The sequence below is a fragment of the Lutra lutra genome, chromosome 7 (assembly GCF_902655055.1).
Source record: "Lutra lutra chromosome 7, mLutLut1.2, whole genome shotgun sequence".
NCBI lineage: Eukaryota > Metazoa > Chordata > Mammalia > Carnivora > Mustelidae > Lutra > Lutra lutra.
The window spans coordinates 48,591,948-48,611,864 of NC_062284.1; the positions used below are offsets into that span (position 1 = coordinate 48,591,948).

General features: G+C 49.3%; 1 protein-coding gene across 8 annotated transcripts in view; it reads right to left on the reverse strand.

The window, feature by feature from the left end:
• Positions 1 to 19,917, reverse strand: part of CLN6 (CLN6 transmembrane ER protein) — a 47,117-nt gene that overhangs the window by 7,486 nt on the left and 19,714 nt on the right. For 2 of the 8 annotated variants that reach the window (XR_007128632.1, XM_047736775.1), the window contains exons 1-2: positions 13,442 to 13,661; positions 5,051 to 5,165 (exon numbers count right to left, since the gene is read on the reverse strand). Coding sequence is in view for 7 of the 8 variants with exons in the window: in XM_047736775.1 (XP_047592731.1) it covers positions 5,051 to 5,165; positions 13,442 to 13,527 (201 nt within the window). In the remaining variant the exon portion in view is untranslated. Of the gene's footprint in view, positions 1 to 5,050; positions 5,166 to 13,441; positions 13,668 to 19,917 lie in introns of those variants that run through there. The other 6 variants (XM_047736779.1, XM_047736776.1, XM_047736780.1 and 3 more) reach the window with 5 other exon arrangements.

Genomic DNA, 19,917 nt, shown 5'->3' on the forward strand with positions numbered 1-19,917 from the left:
GCAGGCCAGGGGCGGTTCCTCTGCCTGGGAAGTCCTCTCTTACTGGTCTGCCCAAGTGAGTCCTGGCCTTGTCAGGGTCAGTGTGAAAACCCCCGTGCAAAGTCAAAACATATTATGACCCCCAAAACTATACTTCCAGGATCTGTTTATTGAGAACACAGGCAATGACTACAAGTTTCAATCCAAATTATAAATGTTTATCTCTTGGGGCACCTGGGTGGCTCAGTGGGTTAAAGCCTCTGCCTTCAGCTCAGGTCATGATCCTAGGGTCCTGGGATCGAGCCCCACATCAGGCTCTCTGCTCAGCGGGGAGCATGCTTCCTCTTCTCTCTCTGCCTGCCTCTCTGCCTACTTGTGATCTCTGTCAAATAAATAATGAAAAAAAAATCTTTAAAAAATAAAAAAAATAAATGTTTATCTCTTTTAACTCAGAAATGCCATGCTGGGTGCCTGGGTGGCTCAGTGGGTTAAAGCCTCTGCCTTCTGCTCAGGTCATGATCCCAGGGTCCTAGGATTAAGTCCTACATCAGGCTCTCTGCTCAGCGGGGAGCCTGCTTCCCTTCCTCTCTCTCTGCCTGCCTCTCTGCCTATTTGTGATCTCTGTCAAATAAATAAATAAAATCTTAAAAAAAAAAAAAAAAGCCATGCTTGTTAAAACTAACCCACAAATATAAAACTCCCAGGACACAGGGTCTGTTCCTCTCTTTCTTTCTTACTCGGTGTGTATCTCTGTATCTTCATCTATATCAAGATAGATATGTTGGATATATATACCACATCTTCTTTATCCATCCATTTATTGATGGACACTTAGGGTGCTTCCATCATTGGGCTATTATAAATAGCGGGGTACATACCTTTTTGAATTGGGGTTTTCATTTTCTTTGGGTAAATACCCAGTAATGGAATTACTGGATTGATGGTATTTCTATTTTTAAATTTTTTTAGGAAACTCCATACCGTTTTCCCCAGTGGCTGCACCAATTTGCATTCCTACCAACAACACATGAGGGTTCCCTTTTCATCTCATCCTTGCCAACACATTACTCAGCCATAAAAAGAATCTTCCCATTTGCAACAATATTGATGGACCTAGAGGGTACTATGCTAAGTGAAATAAGTCAGAGAAAGAAAAATGCCATGTGATTTCACTTATATGTGGTATTAAAAAAACACAAATTTCAATGAACAAACAAACACAGAAACAGAATCATAAATACAGAGAACAAAACTGGTGATTGCCAGAAGGGAGGAAGCTGGGGGATGGGCAAAACAGGTGGAGGAGACTAGGAGGCACAAACTTCCAATTAGCAAATACATCAGCCACGGGGCTGAAAAGTACAGCATAAGGAACAGAGTCAGTAGTGCCGAAATGGTGCAGTATGGTGCCCACACTTAGTGTGGCGAGCACGGCATGATGTACAGAACTGTCAGGTCACTATGTTGCACACCTGAAACTAACATAACACTGTATGTCAATTATACTTAAATTTCTTTAAAAATAGATACATACAATGGCTGAAATACTCTTTGTGATAGCAAAATACTAGGGACAGGCTGGCTCTTCAACTAATGAGGACAAGCTCCATACATCACAGGGCATCTTTGCTACAGCAGGTGAAGTAGCCATCATCAGAAACGACACCTGATAGCTACCGACATGGGAAGACAGCCATGGTGTGTTCTAAGGTAAAGCTAGCAAGTTGTAGAGCAAGGCATAAAGTAAGATCTCATTTCTGTTAGAAAAGGAAAAAGAATATATAATATGTTTGCAGAAGCAGAGAGAGGGGCGGGTGCCTATGCCTCCAAACGTCAGGGGTGGGCCTGGAAAGGGAGACTCTAACACCTCTGCATACACCCAGGCATTACTGACTTGTTACAACCACTACATACTACTTTTATAACTTGCACGAGTTCGGTTTTTGTTATTACAGATTTGGGAATGTCGTGCCTACATTTCAAAAGCTCCAGTGTATATATGGGCTTCTCAAATGTATACTCTCCCAACAAGCCCACTGATGTTGCTGGGCAGGCTGCGGAAAGGATTCATCCTGCAGGAGACCACCATGGCCAGCTGTGGCTGAGTCCTAAGGAGTGAGAGCAGGGGACAGCCATGAGCCCGCTCTAGGCCTCATTTTCCCCTCTCCAAAGCATCAGTGTGATAGGCAGCTCCTTTGGCCCCCAATCCGTGGGACTTCATGCCAGAGTGGGGCTGGGAGCAGCCAGGCCAACCAGCCTCCTTACAGATGAGAGAACCAAAGGCCAGCAGACAGTGACTTGCCTAAAATCACCCACAGAGGTAACCAGGTACCCTGACTCCTGGCTCTTTTTTTTCTTTCTCCCACACTTAAACAGCACGTAAGCCTTACAGAGTCTGCAGGAAGGAGAATCAGCATCCACCCCAAACCCACAGTGCAGCCAGAATGGCTTTTTAAAAAATTTTTCCTAAATATTTATTTGAGAGAGAGAGAGCACGCGCGCGCATGCAAGAATGAGCCGGGGGAGGGAGAGAATCCCAAGCAGATTCTGAGCTGAGTGTACAGCCTGACGCGGGGCTCAATCCCAGGACCCCGAGATCCTGTCCTAAGCCAAAATCAAGAGTCAGCTGCCTAACAGACTGAGCAACCAGGCGCTCCAGAAGAGCTTTCCGTAATCCCCTTCCAGTCTCTGACCCATGTGTACAGGTGTTGAGACTGTCACTGACACGCAGTCAGGTGCTATGCACACCACTGCCACACCTCTCCTCTCCTAGAGCAACCTGGGTCGTTGGCTGCTCTAGGGCACTTAGAGCTGCTCTAGGGCACCTAGGATTCCTGTGTCGTGGCCAGATAATGTTTTCTATACCAGATACCGAAAGTTGTTCTACTCAGTCCCTACCGCTGGACACTGAAGTCACGTCCGAGGTAAGCAACACTGCAGTAGAGAGGCTATTGTCTTCTTGCTGATTACACCTTCAGGGCAGATTCTTGGAAGGGGTCTTACTGGGTCAGGAGGGATGAACATCTTATGGTTCTGGATATATCCATGACAGGAAGGGGGTAGGCTCTGGGGCTGGATACCTATGTGCTGATGCTGGCTCTTCCACATGCTACTTGGGTGACCCTAAGCCAGTGAGCCAGTGACTTGCCCTCTCTATCCTGAGTCTTTCCATCTATAAAATTGAGATTAGTAAGAGGGCTGAGCTGAGGATTCAGGAAGTTTAAACACATACAGAGTTTAGAACAAAGTGAACACTCAGTGTACGTTAACCACTATTTCTACTTTCCCATTATTATTATGATGATCGTTGTTCCTTCAGTAAAAGTGCATTGAGGGGTGCCTGGGCGGCTCAGTCGGTTGAGAGACTGACTCTTGATTTCAGCTCTGGTCATGATCTCGGGCTCCTCAGATCGGCTCTGCATCAGGCTCCATACTCAGCAAGAGGTCTACTTAAGATTCTTTCTCTCCCAAAGGGGGACCCTCCTACACTGTTGGTGGGAATGCACGCTGGTGCAGCCACTCTGGAAAACAGCATGGAGGTTCCCCGAAAAGTTGAAAACAGAGCTACCCTACGACCCAGCAATCGCACTACTGGGTATTTACCCTAAAGATACAAATGTAGTGATCCGAAGGGGCACATGCACCCGAATGTTTATGGCAGCAATGTCCACAATAGCCAAACTATGATGTTCATCAACAGATGAATGGATAAAGAAGACGTGGTGTATATACATGGAATACCATGCAGCCACCAAAGGAAATGAAATCTTGCCATTTGCGACAATGTAGATGGAACTAGATGGTATTATGCTGAGCGAAATAAGTCAATCAGAGAAAGACATTATCACAGGATCTCAATGATATGAGGAATTTGAGAAACAAGACAGAGGATCATAGGGGAAGGGAGGGAAAAATAAAACAAGATGGGACTGGGGAGGGAGACAAACCATAAGAGACTCTTAATCTCAGGAAATAAACTGAGGGTTGCTGGGGGGGAGCAGTGGGGGAAGGTGGGGTGGCTGGCTGATGGACATGGGGGAGGGTATGTGTTGTGGTGAGTGCTGTGAACTGTGTAAGACTGATGAATCACAGACCTGTACCCCTGAAACAAATAATACACTATATGTTAATTAAAAAAAAAAAAAGGAAAAAAAGATTCTCTTTTTCCCTCTGCCCCTCCCCCACTCATGCGTGCACACCAGTGCACTCTCTCTCTAAAAAAAATAAATCTTAAAAGAAATAATAAAAATAAAAACCCAGTAAGCACTTATGCTAGGCACTGTTCTCGGTGTCTAGGTATCATCTTGACAAAGTGCTTTCCAAAAGGGCTTCGCTAATTTGCTTATCACTAGCAGGTGCAAGATGTCTGTTCCAATGTTGGATATGATTATTGTACACACATGTACACACAAATTAACAACTTGGTTCATGGTGGTGTCTCACTCAATTCGTTCACATTCTGTTACCTATTTATCTATCTACCTATGTCCTTATTACAAGCCAGGGGCTTGGGTGCTCTTCCAGTATTAATCTCTCTGGAGGCCACCACTGTCCACTGATGCATGGAATATCCTAGAGGGAAGGGGATGGTGGCATGAGATAGCACTAAGACTGACCTGAGGCTCAGAGTCACACATAGCATGCAAGATCAGCCTATACTCTTTACCTCCAGAAAAACAATATTATACCAAGGCCATGGGGATGCTCTGCTTTCTTTCCCACACTCCATGGTATGACTCGGTAATATGGTTAAACCCGGGTGTAAGGCGTTGGGGTGGGAAGTGCACAGCATTCCTGTTTAGAGCCACCAGTTCCCCTGTGACAGTCAGGGCACAATATGACTATGCAGGCCCCCAGGGCCCCCGCCTGTGACAGTCAGGGCACAATATGACTACGCAGGCCCCCAGGGCCCCCGCCTGTGACAGTCACAGAGCTAAAGGACATGTAAGCATCCAGGCCCATTCTTGCAGTTTACTATAGGGAAAGTGACTTGTCTAAGGTCACTTGGCTAATTCAAGTCACACCGTGTCCTCACTGCTGACAGGGGCTCTGTCCATGGCTTCACACTCACCATGGCAATGGGGCGGCCAAAGTCCAGAATCCAGTTCTGCAGGGTGAAGTAGAACCAGAGGTCAAGGTGGAAGGGAGCTGTGCCAGCAGCTTCGTCAGCCTTGATGGCACTGTGCCTGGGAAGGAACCAGACAATAGGGGTCAGCTCTTCTCTCCTCCCCTGAGAATCTTCCCCCTGAGATGAGCCACACAGAGGTATGGAGATTGGAGGGCAGGAGGATTAATTTCTAGGAAGAGTTTTGTTGGAAATACTGGCTCCGAGGCCAAGGGGAACGTGTCCTGGGAATGGATTCTGGCTGCCCTGATGTTAGCTTAGCTTCCCTGTGATTCAGGAAACTGCCAAACCAGAACGGGGCATTCTCACCTACAGAATGACCGGAAAAGGAAATGGGTCAAAGGATGCAGTGTGGGTGAAGAATGGGAATCATGATGATGGATGACAGCAGTGAGCCTGTATCAAACATTTACTATAGTCCAGGCACATGGCATGCATTATCTCATTTAACTCTTTTCATCCTCACAGAAATCCTTGCAAGTTGGAATATTACCCCCATTTTACACAGCCAAATATTTAAGCCTAAATGATTAGGCTCCATGGCATCTCTGCCATCATCATGTCCACAGTGACTGGGCCACCAGATGGGCATGTGACCTGAGCTGAACCAGTCAGAGCCCTCTAGTGAGATCAGCCTTATAGACCACAGACTGGGATCAACAGGCCCTTTCCCTCAGTTCCTGAACGAGGAGGAAGTAAGAACGGAGCTGCTGGTGTTACTCTTCTCACTAAACCACAGTGCAACGAGCCAGCAGGGGACAAGCTAATGCAAGACACACGGCAAGAAGTGGAATGCCATCTGACAACATGTCTTTGGATGCCTGTCCCTCCTGCAAAGCAGTTAGCCAACTGCTTTTTGCAGAGGAGCTGCAGTTCAAAGGCCAGTGCACATGCCACTTCCTCCAGGAAGGCTTCCCTGATGTAGCTTTTCCCAAAGCCCCACCAGCCCCACTATAGGGGTGCATCATCTCTAACTCTCAGTCTAGCCATGACATCATGGGCCTGGAGTTTTGCTTTTACCCAGCCCCTCAAGATGATGAGTGACTTTTAAGGTTCTCTCAACTCACCCACCTCCTCATCACAGTCCAAATCCTCTTTACAATGTCCTGACACATCTTGCATGCCTCCAGCGACAAGCAGCCTGCTACTTCCTAAGATGATTGAGGTATGAGTTTTATTGTTCTCTCTGTGCCAAGAACGGAGCTGTGTGAGTGGCCCATGTTACCGAGAGTTCTCAGCTCAGCTCCTGGTTTATGCTTAGCGATTACTGGCTGATTTAGAACCAACTCAAAGCGCGACTGGGTGGCTCAGGTGTTAGGCATCTGCCTTCGGCTTGGGTTGTGATCCCAGGGTTCTGGGATTGAGCCCCACATTAGGCTCCCCACTCAGAGGGATGCCTGTTTCTCCCTCTCCCACTCCTCTTGCTTGTGTTCCCTCTCTCTGTGTCTCTCTGTCAAATTAATAAATAAAATCTTTTAATTAAAAAAAGGGGGGCACCTGGGTGGCTCACTCAGTTGAGCATCTGCCTTCGACTCAGGTCACGTTCCCAGGGTCCTGGGATCGAGTCCCACATTGGGCTCCCTGCTTGGTGGGGAGCCTGCTTCTCCCTCTCCCTCTGCTGCTCCCCCTGCTTATGCTCTCTCTCTCTCTCAAATAAATAAACAAAATGTTTTAAAAAATAAAAATTAAAAGAAAAATTAAACCATCTCAATTACTAGTTATTCATTCTTTTTACTGGCAGATATTAGCTGAGAGGCGGCGACATGAAGGTCTTCCTCTTCTCAGGGCTACTGTTGCTTCTGTAATCCTTTTCAGCCAATTGAAGAATGGCCCACAGGGGGCCGGTAGAGCAGCCCAGAGGCAGAGGGGCAAGCTCCTGGGGAGGGGGGGTGTGGGGGGAGTGGGGGGGGGGTTCTCATCATCCTGTGATGGCAGGCAAGATGGGATGGGTGGGGGGGGGTGGGCCTTTCTTGGGTCAACTAAGCCTTCCTGTCCCTTGTACTTGGTGCCGCGCTACCCGCCCCCCCAGTACTGTGCTTCACCTGCATCATCTCACCAAATGCTCGCGGCAATACCGGGAGGTTGGTCCCCTCTTGTGTGATGGCTGAGGGTACTGAGGCTTACAGGGGCTAAGTGCTTCAATCACCCGCATAGTAAGGCTCTAAATCAACTACTCCTTTTGTGAGTCTATTTCCCACTCCATGCTTCTAGTAAAAGATGATGTTTCCTTGGCCACAGAGAGTGCCGGTGACCTAAGCCAGCCCAGGAGGACTTTACCAACTAGAGTTGGTGGAAGGAGTGCCTTCCTTTCTGGGGTGCTTAGCATGCAAGTTCAGGGCTGCCTGTGGCCAAGGTACCAGCCTCAAAGGACAGTCAGGCGAGAACGAAGCCTGCAAAGAAGACCAAGGGAAAGGAAGAGGAAAAGGCCTGGGAGTTCTGGGCAGCCCCCACGTAACGGGTTGGCCACAAGAGCTAATACATTCCTTTTTGCTAAGGGCACTATAGTTCACACCTGGCTTTATGTCACTTGCAACCCAGGGGTCTTGAACAGCATAAATTCAAACCTATATGAACTCAAGAACTGTGTTTCCTCTCTGTATTATAATAAACTATGTGTCATATGAAGAGATCAAGACAGAGAGGGTCAGTAAGGCCTGGGGCGGCAGGCAAGGCCTGCATGAAGGAAGAAAGCCTGAAAGCATGGATGGGTGGATTTAAGAAGGCAGAAAGGCAGGAGAGTGGGATCGAAGGCCTGGGTGGAAGGAAGGAGCTGCATGGAGGTGAATGCCTGAGCTTATTAACAGAGAGGAAGAGAAGTAAGGGACTAGCTGGGCTTCAGAATGGGCAGATAGAAACTCACTGTCAGGACTGCTCTGAGATGGGTCTGAGCTGAGGGACTGTCTTAGAGGGTCCACTTGCCCTTCCCCTTAGTGACTGTCAATCAAGGCCTCAAAAAGCAGATGGTGAGGGTGCCTGGGTGGCTCGGTGGGTTAAAGCCTCTGCCTTCAGCTCCGGTCATGATCCCAGGGCTCTCTGCTCAGCAGGGAGCCTGTTGAGAATAGATGAAAAGATGAAAGGAAGCCTCCTCTCTCTCTCTGCCTGCCTCTCTGCCTATTTGGGATCTCTGTCAATTAAATAAATAAAATCTAAAAAAAAAAAAAAAAAAAAAAAAAAAAAAAAAAAGCAGATGGTGAGAACCTCCAGGCCTGAAGAACTTGGTAGGAGAAAGAGGATAACAACCCTCAGTGTTTTATTCTGGAAACCTCCAAACTGGACAAGGAGTAGGATGTTTGCTACAGAGGAGAAAAGTATTTTGAAAGCCTGGGGAAGTGCTTAGATATGGGTCTCTGGAAGCTGTGGATACCTAGCATATACTAGGGGGTCAGTAACTGTTTCCTCCTTTACCCAAGGGGGCATCTCAGCTAATGGGGATCCCTGTCAGTAGTGCAGCCTGGCTTAGCAGTCAGCAAGAAAAAGGGCAGATACAGGGCACTCGACTTGGAAATCAAGACTGGTTAGCATCTGACTGGTTTTCTTCTGTTGGGACTGTGACCAGAGGAGGCAGATTAGGGAGGGTGAAGGCATCCTCTTCCCTAGTCCTTGTCCTGGGGATGAGCAACCTCAAGCCTGTCCCAAGTTCCTGACCACAGACTTCATATACTGGGCCCCCAGCCTGTGCCAGCTCTCGATCTGTCATCAGAAACTGCAGCCAAGAACACCAGTGAATGGCAGGTAACCCAAGACAAGGATGGCCTTCTCTTCCCTCCACAGCTTTACGAGTCTACCATGGGGGGACCTGATACCATGACAGGTGGGGAATACATAACATACAGCTGAAATATTCAAAGCAGTCAGCATCTGCAGGATTGTCTGGCAGAAAAGGAAGGAGTCAGCCATGGTGGAGTCAAGCAGGGACCCATAAATGGGAACTACAGAAGGATTAATTTCGGTTCTACATAAAGAATGGTAAAATACCTGACACGATGGAAAGCCTGAACAAAAAAATGAGAAAATGAAGGCAAATAATAAGAGGGGAAAAGATAAGGCAATTAGAAACCCTAGGAAAAACAAAAAACAATAGAAGTCAGCATATGGCACTGTTAAACATTCCTCGGCTTTGTAGGGAACGTTTACATAACTTGACTAATAAAAACACCGTATACAGACTTTCAAAGTTTAGAATCCATGCACACCCAAAACATGGAAGACAACTATGCCTAAAAACAGCAGGTAAATGTCATTAACCTTGAGAACATGAGAGCAGAACTAAAGAATACAGGCATTAGAGGAGAGGGTAGGGAAAGTCAAATGTTAGGGTAGGGGATTATTACTCTCCTCTGAAAAAGGAATCGAGATAGCACCCATACTTCCCGAGAAAGGAAATAATGGTGTATGCATGTTCCCTAAGGCTACAAAGGTTAACAGAAGAACTAAGAATAGTTTAAAAACTGAGAACAGATGAAAAGAAACATCTTGTGAAGATGAGGGAGGTAGAAGTGAGGCAAATCTAACAAGAAATCAGCAAATGTTATCTTAGAAGCTACAAATGATAAATCAAGGGGTACCTAAGTGGCTCAGTTGGTTAACTGTCTGCCTTTGGCTCAGATCATGATCCTGGGGTCCTGGGATCAAGCCCTGTATCAGGCTCCCTGCTCAGTGGGGAGGCTGCTTCTCCCCCTTCCACTGCTGCTCCCTCTGCTTGTGCGCGCTCTCTCTCTCTCTCAAATAAATAAATAAATAAATAAAATCTTTTTTAAAAATGATAAATCAAGAAATGGCAGTTAAGCATAGCTTTTAAGAATATGAACTTCGCCAATGGGAAAAAGAGGGTCTCTTCAACAAATGGTGTTAGGAAAATTGGACAGCCACATGCAGAAGACTGAAACTGGACCATTTCCTTACACCACATACAAAAATAGACTCAAAATGGATGGAAGACCTCAATGTGAGACAAGAATCCATCAAAATCCTTGAGGAGAACACAGGCAGCAACCTCTTTGACCTCAGCCACAGCAATTTTTTCCTAGAAACATCGCTGAAGGCAAGGGAAGCAAGGGCAAAAATGAAGTACTGGGTCTTCATCAAAATGAAAAGCTTTTACAAACAGCAAAGGAAATAGTCAACAAAACCGAAAGACAACTAACAGAATGGGATAAAATATCTGCACATGACATATCAGATAAAGGGCTAGTATCCAAAATCTATAAAGAACTTATCAAACTCAACACCTGAAGAACAAATAATCCAATAAAAAATGGGCAGAGGACATGAACAGACATTTCTGCAAAGAAGACATCCAGGTGGCCAACAGACACACGAAAAACTGCTCCACATCACTCGGCATCAGGGAAATACAAATCAAAACCACGATGAGATACCACCTCACACCAGTCAGAATGGCTAAAATTACAAGTCAGGAAATGACAGATGCTGGTGAGGATGCAGAGACAGGGTAATTCTCCCACCCTGTTGGTGGGAATGCAAGCTGGTGCAGCCACTCTGGAAAACAGCATGGAGGTTCCCCAAAAAGTTGAAAATAGAGCTACCCTATGACCCAGCAATTGCACTACTGGGTATTTACCCCAAAGATACAAATGTAGGGATCCGAAGGGGCATGTGCACCCCAATGTTTATAGCAGCAATGTCCACAATAGCCAAACTATGGAAAGAGCCTAGATGTCCATCAACAGATGAATGGATAAAGAAGATGTGGTATATATTCACAATGGAATACTATGCAGCCATCAAAAGAAACAAAATCTTATCATTTGCAATGACCTGGATGGAACTAGAGGGTATTATGCTGAGTGAAATAAGTCAATCAGAGAAAGACAATTATCATACGATCTCTCTGATATGAGGAATTTGAAAGGCAGTGCGGGGGGGGGGGGTAGGGAAGGAAGAAATGAAACAAGATGGGATCAGGAGGGAGACAAACCATAAGAGACTCTTAATCTCACCAAACAAACTGAGGGTTGCCCGGGGGAGGAGGGTACGGATGGGGTGGCTGGGTGATGGACATCGGGGAGGGTATGTGCTATGGTGAGTGCTGTGAAGTATGTAAACCTGAAGATTCACAGACCTGTAACCCTGGGGCAAATAATACACCATATGTTAATTTTTTTTAAAAAGGATATGGACTTCAGAGACCACCTAGGTTCACATCCTAGCTTTGCCACCAATCAGATCTTGAGCAAGTTCCTTAACCTCTCTTGGGCCTCAATGTTCTCATCTATAAAATGAGTGGTAACAGTAGATCCTATCTCAAGAGTTGTGGTTGAATTATTACATGCAAAACTTTAGAGTGGGCTCTGGTTCATGGAAAGTGTTACACAGTATTTGTTGATATTATTTAAAATATGAATTTAATTCTAGTAGAAAAGGCTAAGAGAGGCTACTGTGGTTATCTCTGGTGCCAGGGAAAGGTGGAACGGAGAACCACTGCTTTTTACTCTAAGCCCTTCTGTGCTATTTAACAATAGGCATGTATTACTTTGATAGCAATACAGAAACTATCAACAGAGCAGGCAGAAACCGGAATGGGCTACTTCGAAAGATAGCGAACACTGTGTCATTAGAGGCGTGTAAGCAAAGCATGGATGCAGCGAAGGAAGTCCAAGCATCTTAGGAACCGGACAGGTTGATTCTACCTACTGTCTTAAGCAACAGGGGTACTGAAAATGATCCTACAGGTATGCTACAAGGGTGGCGGGCAAACCCTGGAAGTGAGTCAGTCCTTGTGCCACCCCCAGGGAGCACCCTGGCTGGTAGTGAGCTCCTACAGGAGGAAAGAGGCACACTACTCCTCAGCAGCCCAAGTGGAACAGAACAGAAGCCCTGGGTTTAGACCCTGGCTCTTGCCAGCAAATGATGTAACCTCTCCGGGCCTCAAACACAAAACGTTTTTGCACATATACAAAATATGTATATGTTTCCACATACAAAACAGGAAAAAGACTGAGTCAGATACCGCATATGGAAGCCCCACATAGGAGATAAAGTGGGATCATATCTGATACCCACAGATTGTTCTAAATCGGCCACCACTGTTCAGGGCAGTCAAAGACCCCCAAGTTGAAGAGGATCCAGAACCCAGAGGACCCTCCGTAGCAGGAGAAAGAGCTATCCGCACAGCCAAGTCTCTCAGACTTCTTCCCTCATACCAAATCATACCACAAACTTCCTAAAATTGACTCTGAGCACACTCCTGCTCAAAAACCTTCCATGGCTCCCCTGTGCTTACCAGAAAAAGGCTGCATTTTTAACCTACCATTTAGGGCTGGAACTAGGGTGAGGCAAGTGAGGCACATAGGGCTTAACATTTAAGTAGGCGCACGGTGCCGAGAGTGAGCGTCTCCTTAAATTTCCTTAAAACTTGCAGTCTAGGCCTTCACTCTAGTCCCAGCCATGCTGCCAGGAAAGGCCCTTCCCAGTAAGTCCACTTCCCCTGGCCGCTGTACACCAGAAAGCTCCAGAACCACTGACCACTTGACTCTCCCCAAACTTTCCACCATCTCCTCCCCCCACTGGAAGAGCCCTTCCTCGGAGTGCCCTACTGAATACTCGGAGACTAAGCTCAAGTGCCACCTCCTCCACGAAGCATTCCAAGATGACCTCTCAGCCTCTTCTGGCTTCACGTTGCCCACCCCTTTCATGCCTCCACAGCACGGGGCACACCGAAGATGCTTTCTGGCCTATACAACAGGATGAAGGCTGAATGGAGGGAAAGACTAAAAGGTGGTTTCCGAGCTTCTTCTGCCCCTCCTGGTCTCAACTACATAAACCTGTAACTTCTTCCCCTTAGTGAGAGAAGGAACAGCCGAACGAGTGAGAAAAGCCCTTCGTCGTTCTTTCTCGGGAAGGGAGCTTCCACACACTTCACGGTCTCCTGAATTTCCATTCTCACATTCTTGGGATAAGAAGCGAGCCTCCCCACTGACACCAGAATCCAACTCCTATTCCGCTTGGAGGGACCCCAAGAGTTTGGTGGCGCCCAGGGCGTGCAAGTGCGTTGCGGGCAGTGTGCGCCGGGAACCTGGGGCACGCCTCCCCCACCCCGAATTTCTTGGACCCCTAGACTAGTATCGTCTGAAGCTTGTCCCAAGCCGTCCCGGGAGGCGGGGGCTGCCGAGCCTGCCTGGTCCCGGGGCGTCCCCATGAAGAGAAAGGGCTGTGGAGACGCGGCCCACGCGCCAGTGCGCAGCGAGTGCCGCGCAGAGCAATCGGACTCCAGCGGCAGTCCCCGGCCCACCCGGGGCTTCTCCAACCCGGTCCCCGCCGCCCGCCCCGCGTCACGTGAGGGCCGCGGCCTCGCTCCCCGCGCCGGCGCGCGCCCACCTGGCCTGCAGGAAGGAGGCGCCCGGCTGCGCGGCCGCGCCACCCGCCGCTCCCGGATGCTGCCGCCTCCGCGCCGCTGCCTCCATGGCTGCCCCGCCGGCGGCCGGGGTCTCCGCCCGCTTTCCTACTTGCGGAAGCACTCTGCGGGCCCGTCGGCCGCGGCAAGCGCCAACACCGAGCAGGGGGCGGACCGGGGCGGACGGGGGCGTACGTGCGGAGGGAGCGCGCAGCCCGGGAAGCACGGGCGGGGGCGGGGAGCGGGGGCGGGGCTCGGGGGGCGGGGGCGGGGCCGGGGCCGGCGGGGAGGGACTGATGGAGCGGGGGAGGCGGAGCGCGCCCCGCCAGGGGTTCAAGGGACTGCCTGCTGGTGGCGTTCCCGACGGGGAGCGGGGCACTGGCCTGCGCGTGCGACGCTTGTAGTGTGGCCCTGTGGGGGCTGGGCGTTGCTGGGGTCGCCGATGACGTCCGGGCGGGAAGCTTGGCCTTGGCTGGCTGAGGCCCGGATACTGGTGGAGCAGGGTTGGGGGGACGGCATAGGGACCTGGGGTAAGATCCAGATGCTAAGGCTGGATTTCCCTTGTCCTTGAGGACAGGGACAGGGGCGGGGGCGGGGGGAAATTATGTCCTCCCACTCTGCGCTACGCGCTTTCAGGTGGAAGATTTCGCTTCATAAAATGACACCTCTGTGTCACTTGACGCTAGGAATTAAATAATGGTCGGGATTAGAGGGTAGGACAGAGAGGAGCAGCGAATTCCTTCCAAGTCGGGGTGGCCTGGAGTAGATTGATGCAGATTCTAATTATGGATTTGTCACTCTCTTGGACTTTGTGGCTTTGGAAAAGTCACTTGCTCTCTCTCCCTTCCAAACAGGTATTAACTCCCTGCTGTGAGCAGCTCACTGTGTCGACAGGAATAACAAACCCAGCTCTAGTAAGGCCTACACTGGTGGCGGGAAAGGGGCATTGGTAAAGGGTGTGGTGAGAAAAGTATTGAGGTGTGAATATAGACTTAGAGCGGGTGGGATCAGACCCGGCTTCTGGAAGACCAACATCCCAGTTGTGACTTTGGAATTCTGAGCTGACAATGAAGTCTGAGCAGCAGTGGAGGGAACACAGGGAGTGTAGCAAAGTGTTCCAGGCAGAGGGAGCAGCCAGGCAGGAGGCTTAGCATCTAGAAAGAAGCTGTTGTCTGGAAGAAAGAAAATTTCAGCCAGAGCAGCAGAGTGCAGGAGGAAGGGCAATGGGAGGTGGCCTGGGGAAGGGTTCAGATGAAGAGGGCCTCTGTCCTGGGAAGAACCGGAAGCAGTTCAAGAGTTCTGGGGTAGGGAAGTAGCACCATCATATTTGCATTTTTAGTGTAGGGTAGATGAGAAGAGGCAGGACCAGAGACCTCCAGGTGGAGCACATGACGTGCATTTGTTCTAGTGAGGGTCCTGCACTGCTAGCAGCCATGGCAGCAAGGAGAAAGTTGATGACCTCAGTTATATGGAGGGTACCATGGTGGTAGCTTGGGTGTCAGGGGTGAGGAGAGAAAAGTTCAGGCTCTGGCTGGGTTCTACAGCTGGGTGGGTGGTGGAGGCGCCCTCTGGGAAGTGGGTTAAAGCAAGTTTAGGATAAATGAGAATTCCTTGGAAGAATACTTGAGGTGGGTCAGGAAGGCTGTTGGGCCCACGGATCTGAAGCTTAGGCCAGACCTGGGAACAGGGCAGACTGACTCGTGAATCAGGGGAATACCGATGGTAATCTGACCCTAAGAGGCTGCTTGGGAGATATGTCCCGGGGAGAAGAAAGAATAAAGGGCAAAGCCCGAGAACAATCAGGAAGTAGACTGCCTGGGTTTCAGTCCTGGTATTGGTCCTAACTAGCTGTGACACTCGGGTAAATTGCTCAACCCCTCCCAGCCTCAGTTTCCTCATCTGTGACAAGGAGAAGCCTGTTGCATGTACTGTACTAGGGCTGTGATGATTTCATGATGTCATGGAGATGGAGTGCTTGGCACAGAGCCTCACGCTGGTGGGTTTGTTCTTTACCATAGTCTGACCCTGAACCTGATGTTTCCTGAGCGAGATGATGGATTTGAGCCTATTTCCATTCCATTTTCTTGCCTGTGCTTTCCTTTGGCAGACTTTTACAGAGTTTTATTCCTTCTCATTTTGATCGAAGCCCATGTCCTATCTTGGCTGTGACTGGGGCCTGTCTTGGGGTCATTTTCCATTGGCACCCCCCCCCATGGTACACAGCAGCCCACAGGCCGCACATCCTGGTGCCCACCCCAGCCCCACAAAAGGGCACATTGGCTTTATAGCTTTTTTTCTTTCATTTGCTCTGATGTCCCTATTTTGCAGCAGAGAAAGCCAGTATCCTGAGCTGAAATAGCATCCCCAAGGTCAGCCAGCAATGCTCAGACTGGATCCCAGGTTTGGTTTGGGACAGTCTGCTCTTCCTTCTACAGATTGCTCTATGTATATGCCAGAGAAGAAGGATTGAGGCATCCGGCTCTGACCCCAATCTCTTATTCTCTGCTGGTTTTGCAAGCCTTCTGGGCTTGAAAGGAAGGGGCATGAAGTGCCTATGATGTAATATCAAATTAATAACACCAGGGTTGGGCTTCCAGCCATTAGAGGATGAGGCTGTGTGGAGGAAGCTTCTCTGGCCCATTTAATCCTCCAATCCCTTAAATACTAACAAATCTACCTCCCATCTGGAGCCGGCAGCTGTGCCCTGAATGGAGGGGAGCCCAGGCTAGCAGCAGGGGCCAGGCCTGCCCGAACGAACATGATGAATACCACGCCCCCCCGCTGCCTGGTGGGATTATCAGTCCCTCTCTTTCCTGTCTCACCAGAGCTCCTTAAGAACATTATCTTCATGTGCTCTCAAATTGCATGGACATTTGGGGGGGCAGGGGCATCTAGCATCACTGATGCTCATGGTGGCCACCTCAGCAAATCTCTCTGTCCTCATCTGTCTCACCCCTTTTCCTCACTGCAGCTTCCCTGGCACTGCACTCCCTCACCAGGTGGCAGCACACACACTCTGCCTCGAGCTCTGCTTCTAGGGAACCTGGGCTAAGGCAGCATCTGGCAAGGATGCTCAGAGTAGAAAGCAGATACAAGTGGGGCCACTCTGAGTGAAGAGAAATGGGGCCCCATGGGGCCATCCCTTTTCCCTCGATATGGTTTCCAAGGTGATGACCCAGGCACCTCGACTAGGGCTCCCTGGCAAGCCTTTGATCTCATCTATTTCTCTCACTCAGCAGCCGAAGCAACTGAAACTTAAAGTCACACAGCAAGTTAGAAGTGAGGCCAGACCAGAATCCGGTCTCTTCACTCTGAAGCCGGCACTCTTTCTTTCAAGTCCATTTAAGAACTTCTGAAAGTGTTTCTTTTTCCCAAGCATCTCCCCACACTGGCTGCCAGGGAGACTTTGAAAGCCCCATTCAACTGTAGCCACCGCCTGGGAGGTATGACACACACAGCCACAGGGGCAGACAAAGAGGAACTGGGACAGGGAAGAAAGGTAGTCACGAAACAGCCGGTCCGAGGACCTCTGCGGGCAGGAACCAGGGATGAGGTGTGTTTGGAAGGCTGCACAAGGACGGGCTCCAGAGAAGAGTAGGGGACAGGCCTGGGGGGAGAGGCGGGGGCCACAGAAGGAGCTGGAAACTGGCCTTCCCTGTCCACTGGTGTTGCCCGGGGGGCACCCTTGTCTGGGCTGAAGTTGCCCTCCAGGAAGCTGGGAGGGTGACCAGAAGTCACACCAAGGGGAAGGAGACAGAAAGAGGTGCTTGCCTCACGTTGCCTTCATGAAGATTCTTGGGACTGAGACTGCTAGAAATAACTAGGGACAGGTTAATAACCCAGGGGGATTGTATAGTATAGGGATACAGGGACATCTCAAGTAATCTAAGCACAAGGATACAGCTGGGTCTTGGAGAAGAGATGAAACCCAGGGCCTAGGTTTGGAGGACTCAGAAAGTCACTTTCCTCCAACTCTGTTTCTGTTCCATCTTTCTGTCTCCCTGAAGCCTGGCCTTCCCTGCATCCTAGAGAGCATGACAGCAAATGGCCTCAGCCAGCAGCTTCCAAGTACACCTCTCTTCCAGGGTGATGAGCAGAATGAGCCCGGAGTCTTCTGGGCACAATTCTAAATCATCGGGGAGGGATTCTGGTTGGCCTGGCTTGAGGCAGGAGCTCACCCTGGGCCGGCCAGTGAGGCCAGGTGGTACCTAACCAGGGCTGCTCCCTCTCCGACCTGACGGATAGGGGAAGAAAAAGGGGAAAGTTCACTGTCTTGGGCTTGCACACTTGAACAAAAGCTCCAGCCAGGAGATTCTGCTCTCTTTCCTAACTCCTTAACAATCTATGTGTGGCTATAAACTCAAACCTTGTCCAGAAGCCTGCCTCCCCCAGTGCAGCCTACAGGTGAATTGGGCTTAGCCAGCCCCCTCGCTCCCCACCCCCGTCTGTTGCTGAGAGCTGGAAGAAGCTAAGAGGGCCCCAGCCGCCTGCCACAGTCCTGATGTCATATCCTTAGCGCTGAAATGAACACTAGAGAAGTTTACTTTGGTTTGATTTTAGACTCTTTTATTTCAGTCAAGTCAGTGGGCCTCAAAAGAATTCCCAGGGACCTTGTTCTGAGCCTGTGGTGGGAAAGGCTATTGGAGGCTTCTAGAACCAGAGCTTATGTGGGGTTTTCTGCTTCGGGAGTCCATAGTTTCAAAGCCCAGAAAGGAATTCAGGGTCCTTTTCTTTCAGTTCTAACTAACATTTATTGCACAATTACTGTGTGCTATGTCCTGGTCTCAAGGCTTTTCAAGATTTTTTATTTTTTATGATTTTATTTATTTATTTATTTATGGGGCACCTGAGTGGCTCAGTGGGTTAAGCCTCTGCCTTCGGCCCAGGTCATGATCTCAGGGTCCTGGGAATCAAGCCCCACATCAGGCTCTCTGCTCAGGAGGGGACTTGCTTCTCCCTCTCTCTCTGTCTTCCTCTCTGCCTACTTGTGAGCTCTGTCAAATAAATAAACAAAATCTTATTTATTTATTTATTTGAAAGAGAGCAGGAGTGGGAGGTGGGAGAGGGACGTGGGAGGGGAGGGGCAGAAGCAGACTCTCTGCTGAGCAGGCTGGATCTCAAGACCTTGACTCCCTGACCTGAGCCACCCATGTACCCCAAGGGCTTTATGTATAGGATTTCATTTAATCCTCACAACTGCCCTAAGGGGAAGGAATAACTTTTCTCTCATGGACAGATGAGGAAACTCAGGCACAGAGAAGCTAAGTCACCTGGCCAAGACCACACAGCCTGTCAGTGGTGTAGCCCTTCCTCTGGGGCCCCGTGGAGTTCAGAATCCCCCACATGAACCAATGGGATGGGCCATGCAGGCCTGAAGGAGACTTTCCCACGGCCATAGCCAGCAATGAGTAATACCTGCTTCTAAAAGCAATTTAAGAATTATTATCCTGAACTCTGTGTTATAGGACTCTGAAATGTAACCACCTATGGGAGTGTGGCAGAGACCCAGAGCTGTTAGTCTTCAGGAAAACTTAGCTTCTTAAAGTATCTTCAGAGACCTGATCCTTTAAAAGTAGGAGAGCCCTTCAGCAGATGGACAGCTTGCCACCGAAAGTGAGGCCTTTGAAGAGAGAAGCCTTAGGCAGGATCTGGCCCTTCTGGGTTGATTCAGGGCTGTGTGATCCTGCAACAGCGACCCAAGCTCTCTGAGTCTTGGTTTCTTCACCTACAAAATGGGGACAATGATAACAGCTGCCTTGCAAGGTCCTTGGGAGGCTCCACGAAGGCAGTAGAAGATTGACAAGTCGTGATCATCATCCTGGTGGCAAGAAATATGTCTCCTGGGTGCGAAGCTCTGGGAAGGTGATGCTTACTCCGCAGGAAGTGCTGATTGGAAGATCAGCGGCGCCTCCATGGCTCAGTCGGTGAAGTGTCTGACTTGATTTCAGCTCAGGTCATCATCTCAGGGTTGTGAGATCAAGGCCCGTATCAAGCTCCCTACTTAGCAGGGAATCTGCTTGAGAATTCAATCTCTCTCCTTCAGCCCCATCCCCCAGGGGTCATCTGAAGGACTTTGGGGTCCCCTTGAGCCACACCAGGTGGTTCCACATCATAGGAATGACCCGAATTCCTTTCTGGGCTTTAAACCTGTGGACTCCTGAAGCAGAAAACACCACGTAAGCTTGGTTCTAGAAGCCTGCAGCAGCCTTTGCTGCCACAGGGTCAGAACGAGGTCCTAGGGAATCCTTTGGAGGCCCATTGACCTGCTTGAAAAATGAGTCTGAGATCAAACTCCAGTAAGCTTCACGAGTCTTAGGTTTTACTGAGAGACAAACATGATAGCTGCAAGTTACATAATTAAAAAAAAAAAATTCAGGGGTACCTGGGTGGCTCAGTGGTTAAAGCCTCTGCCTTCGGCTCAGGTCATGATCTCAGGGTCCTTGGATTGAGTCCCGCATCA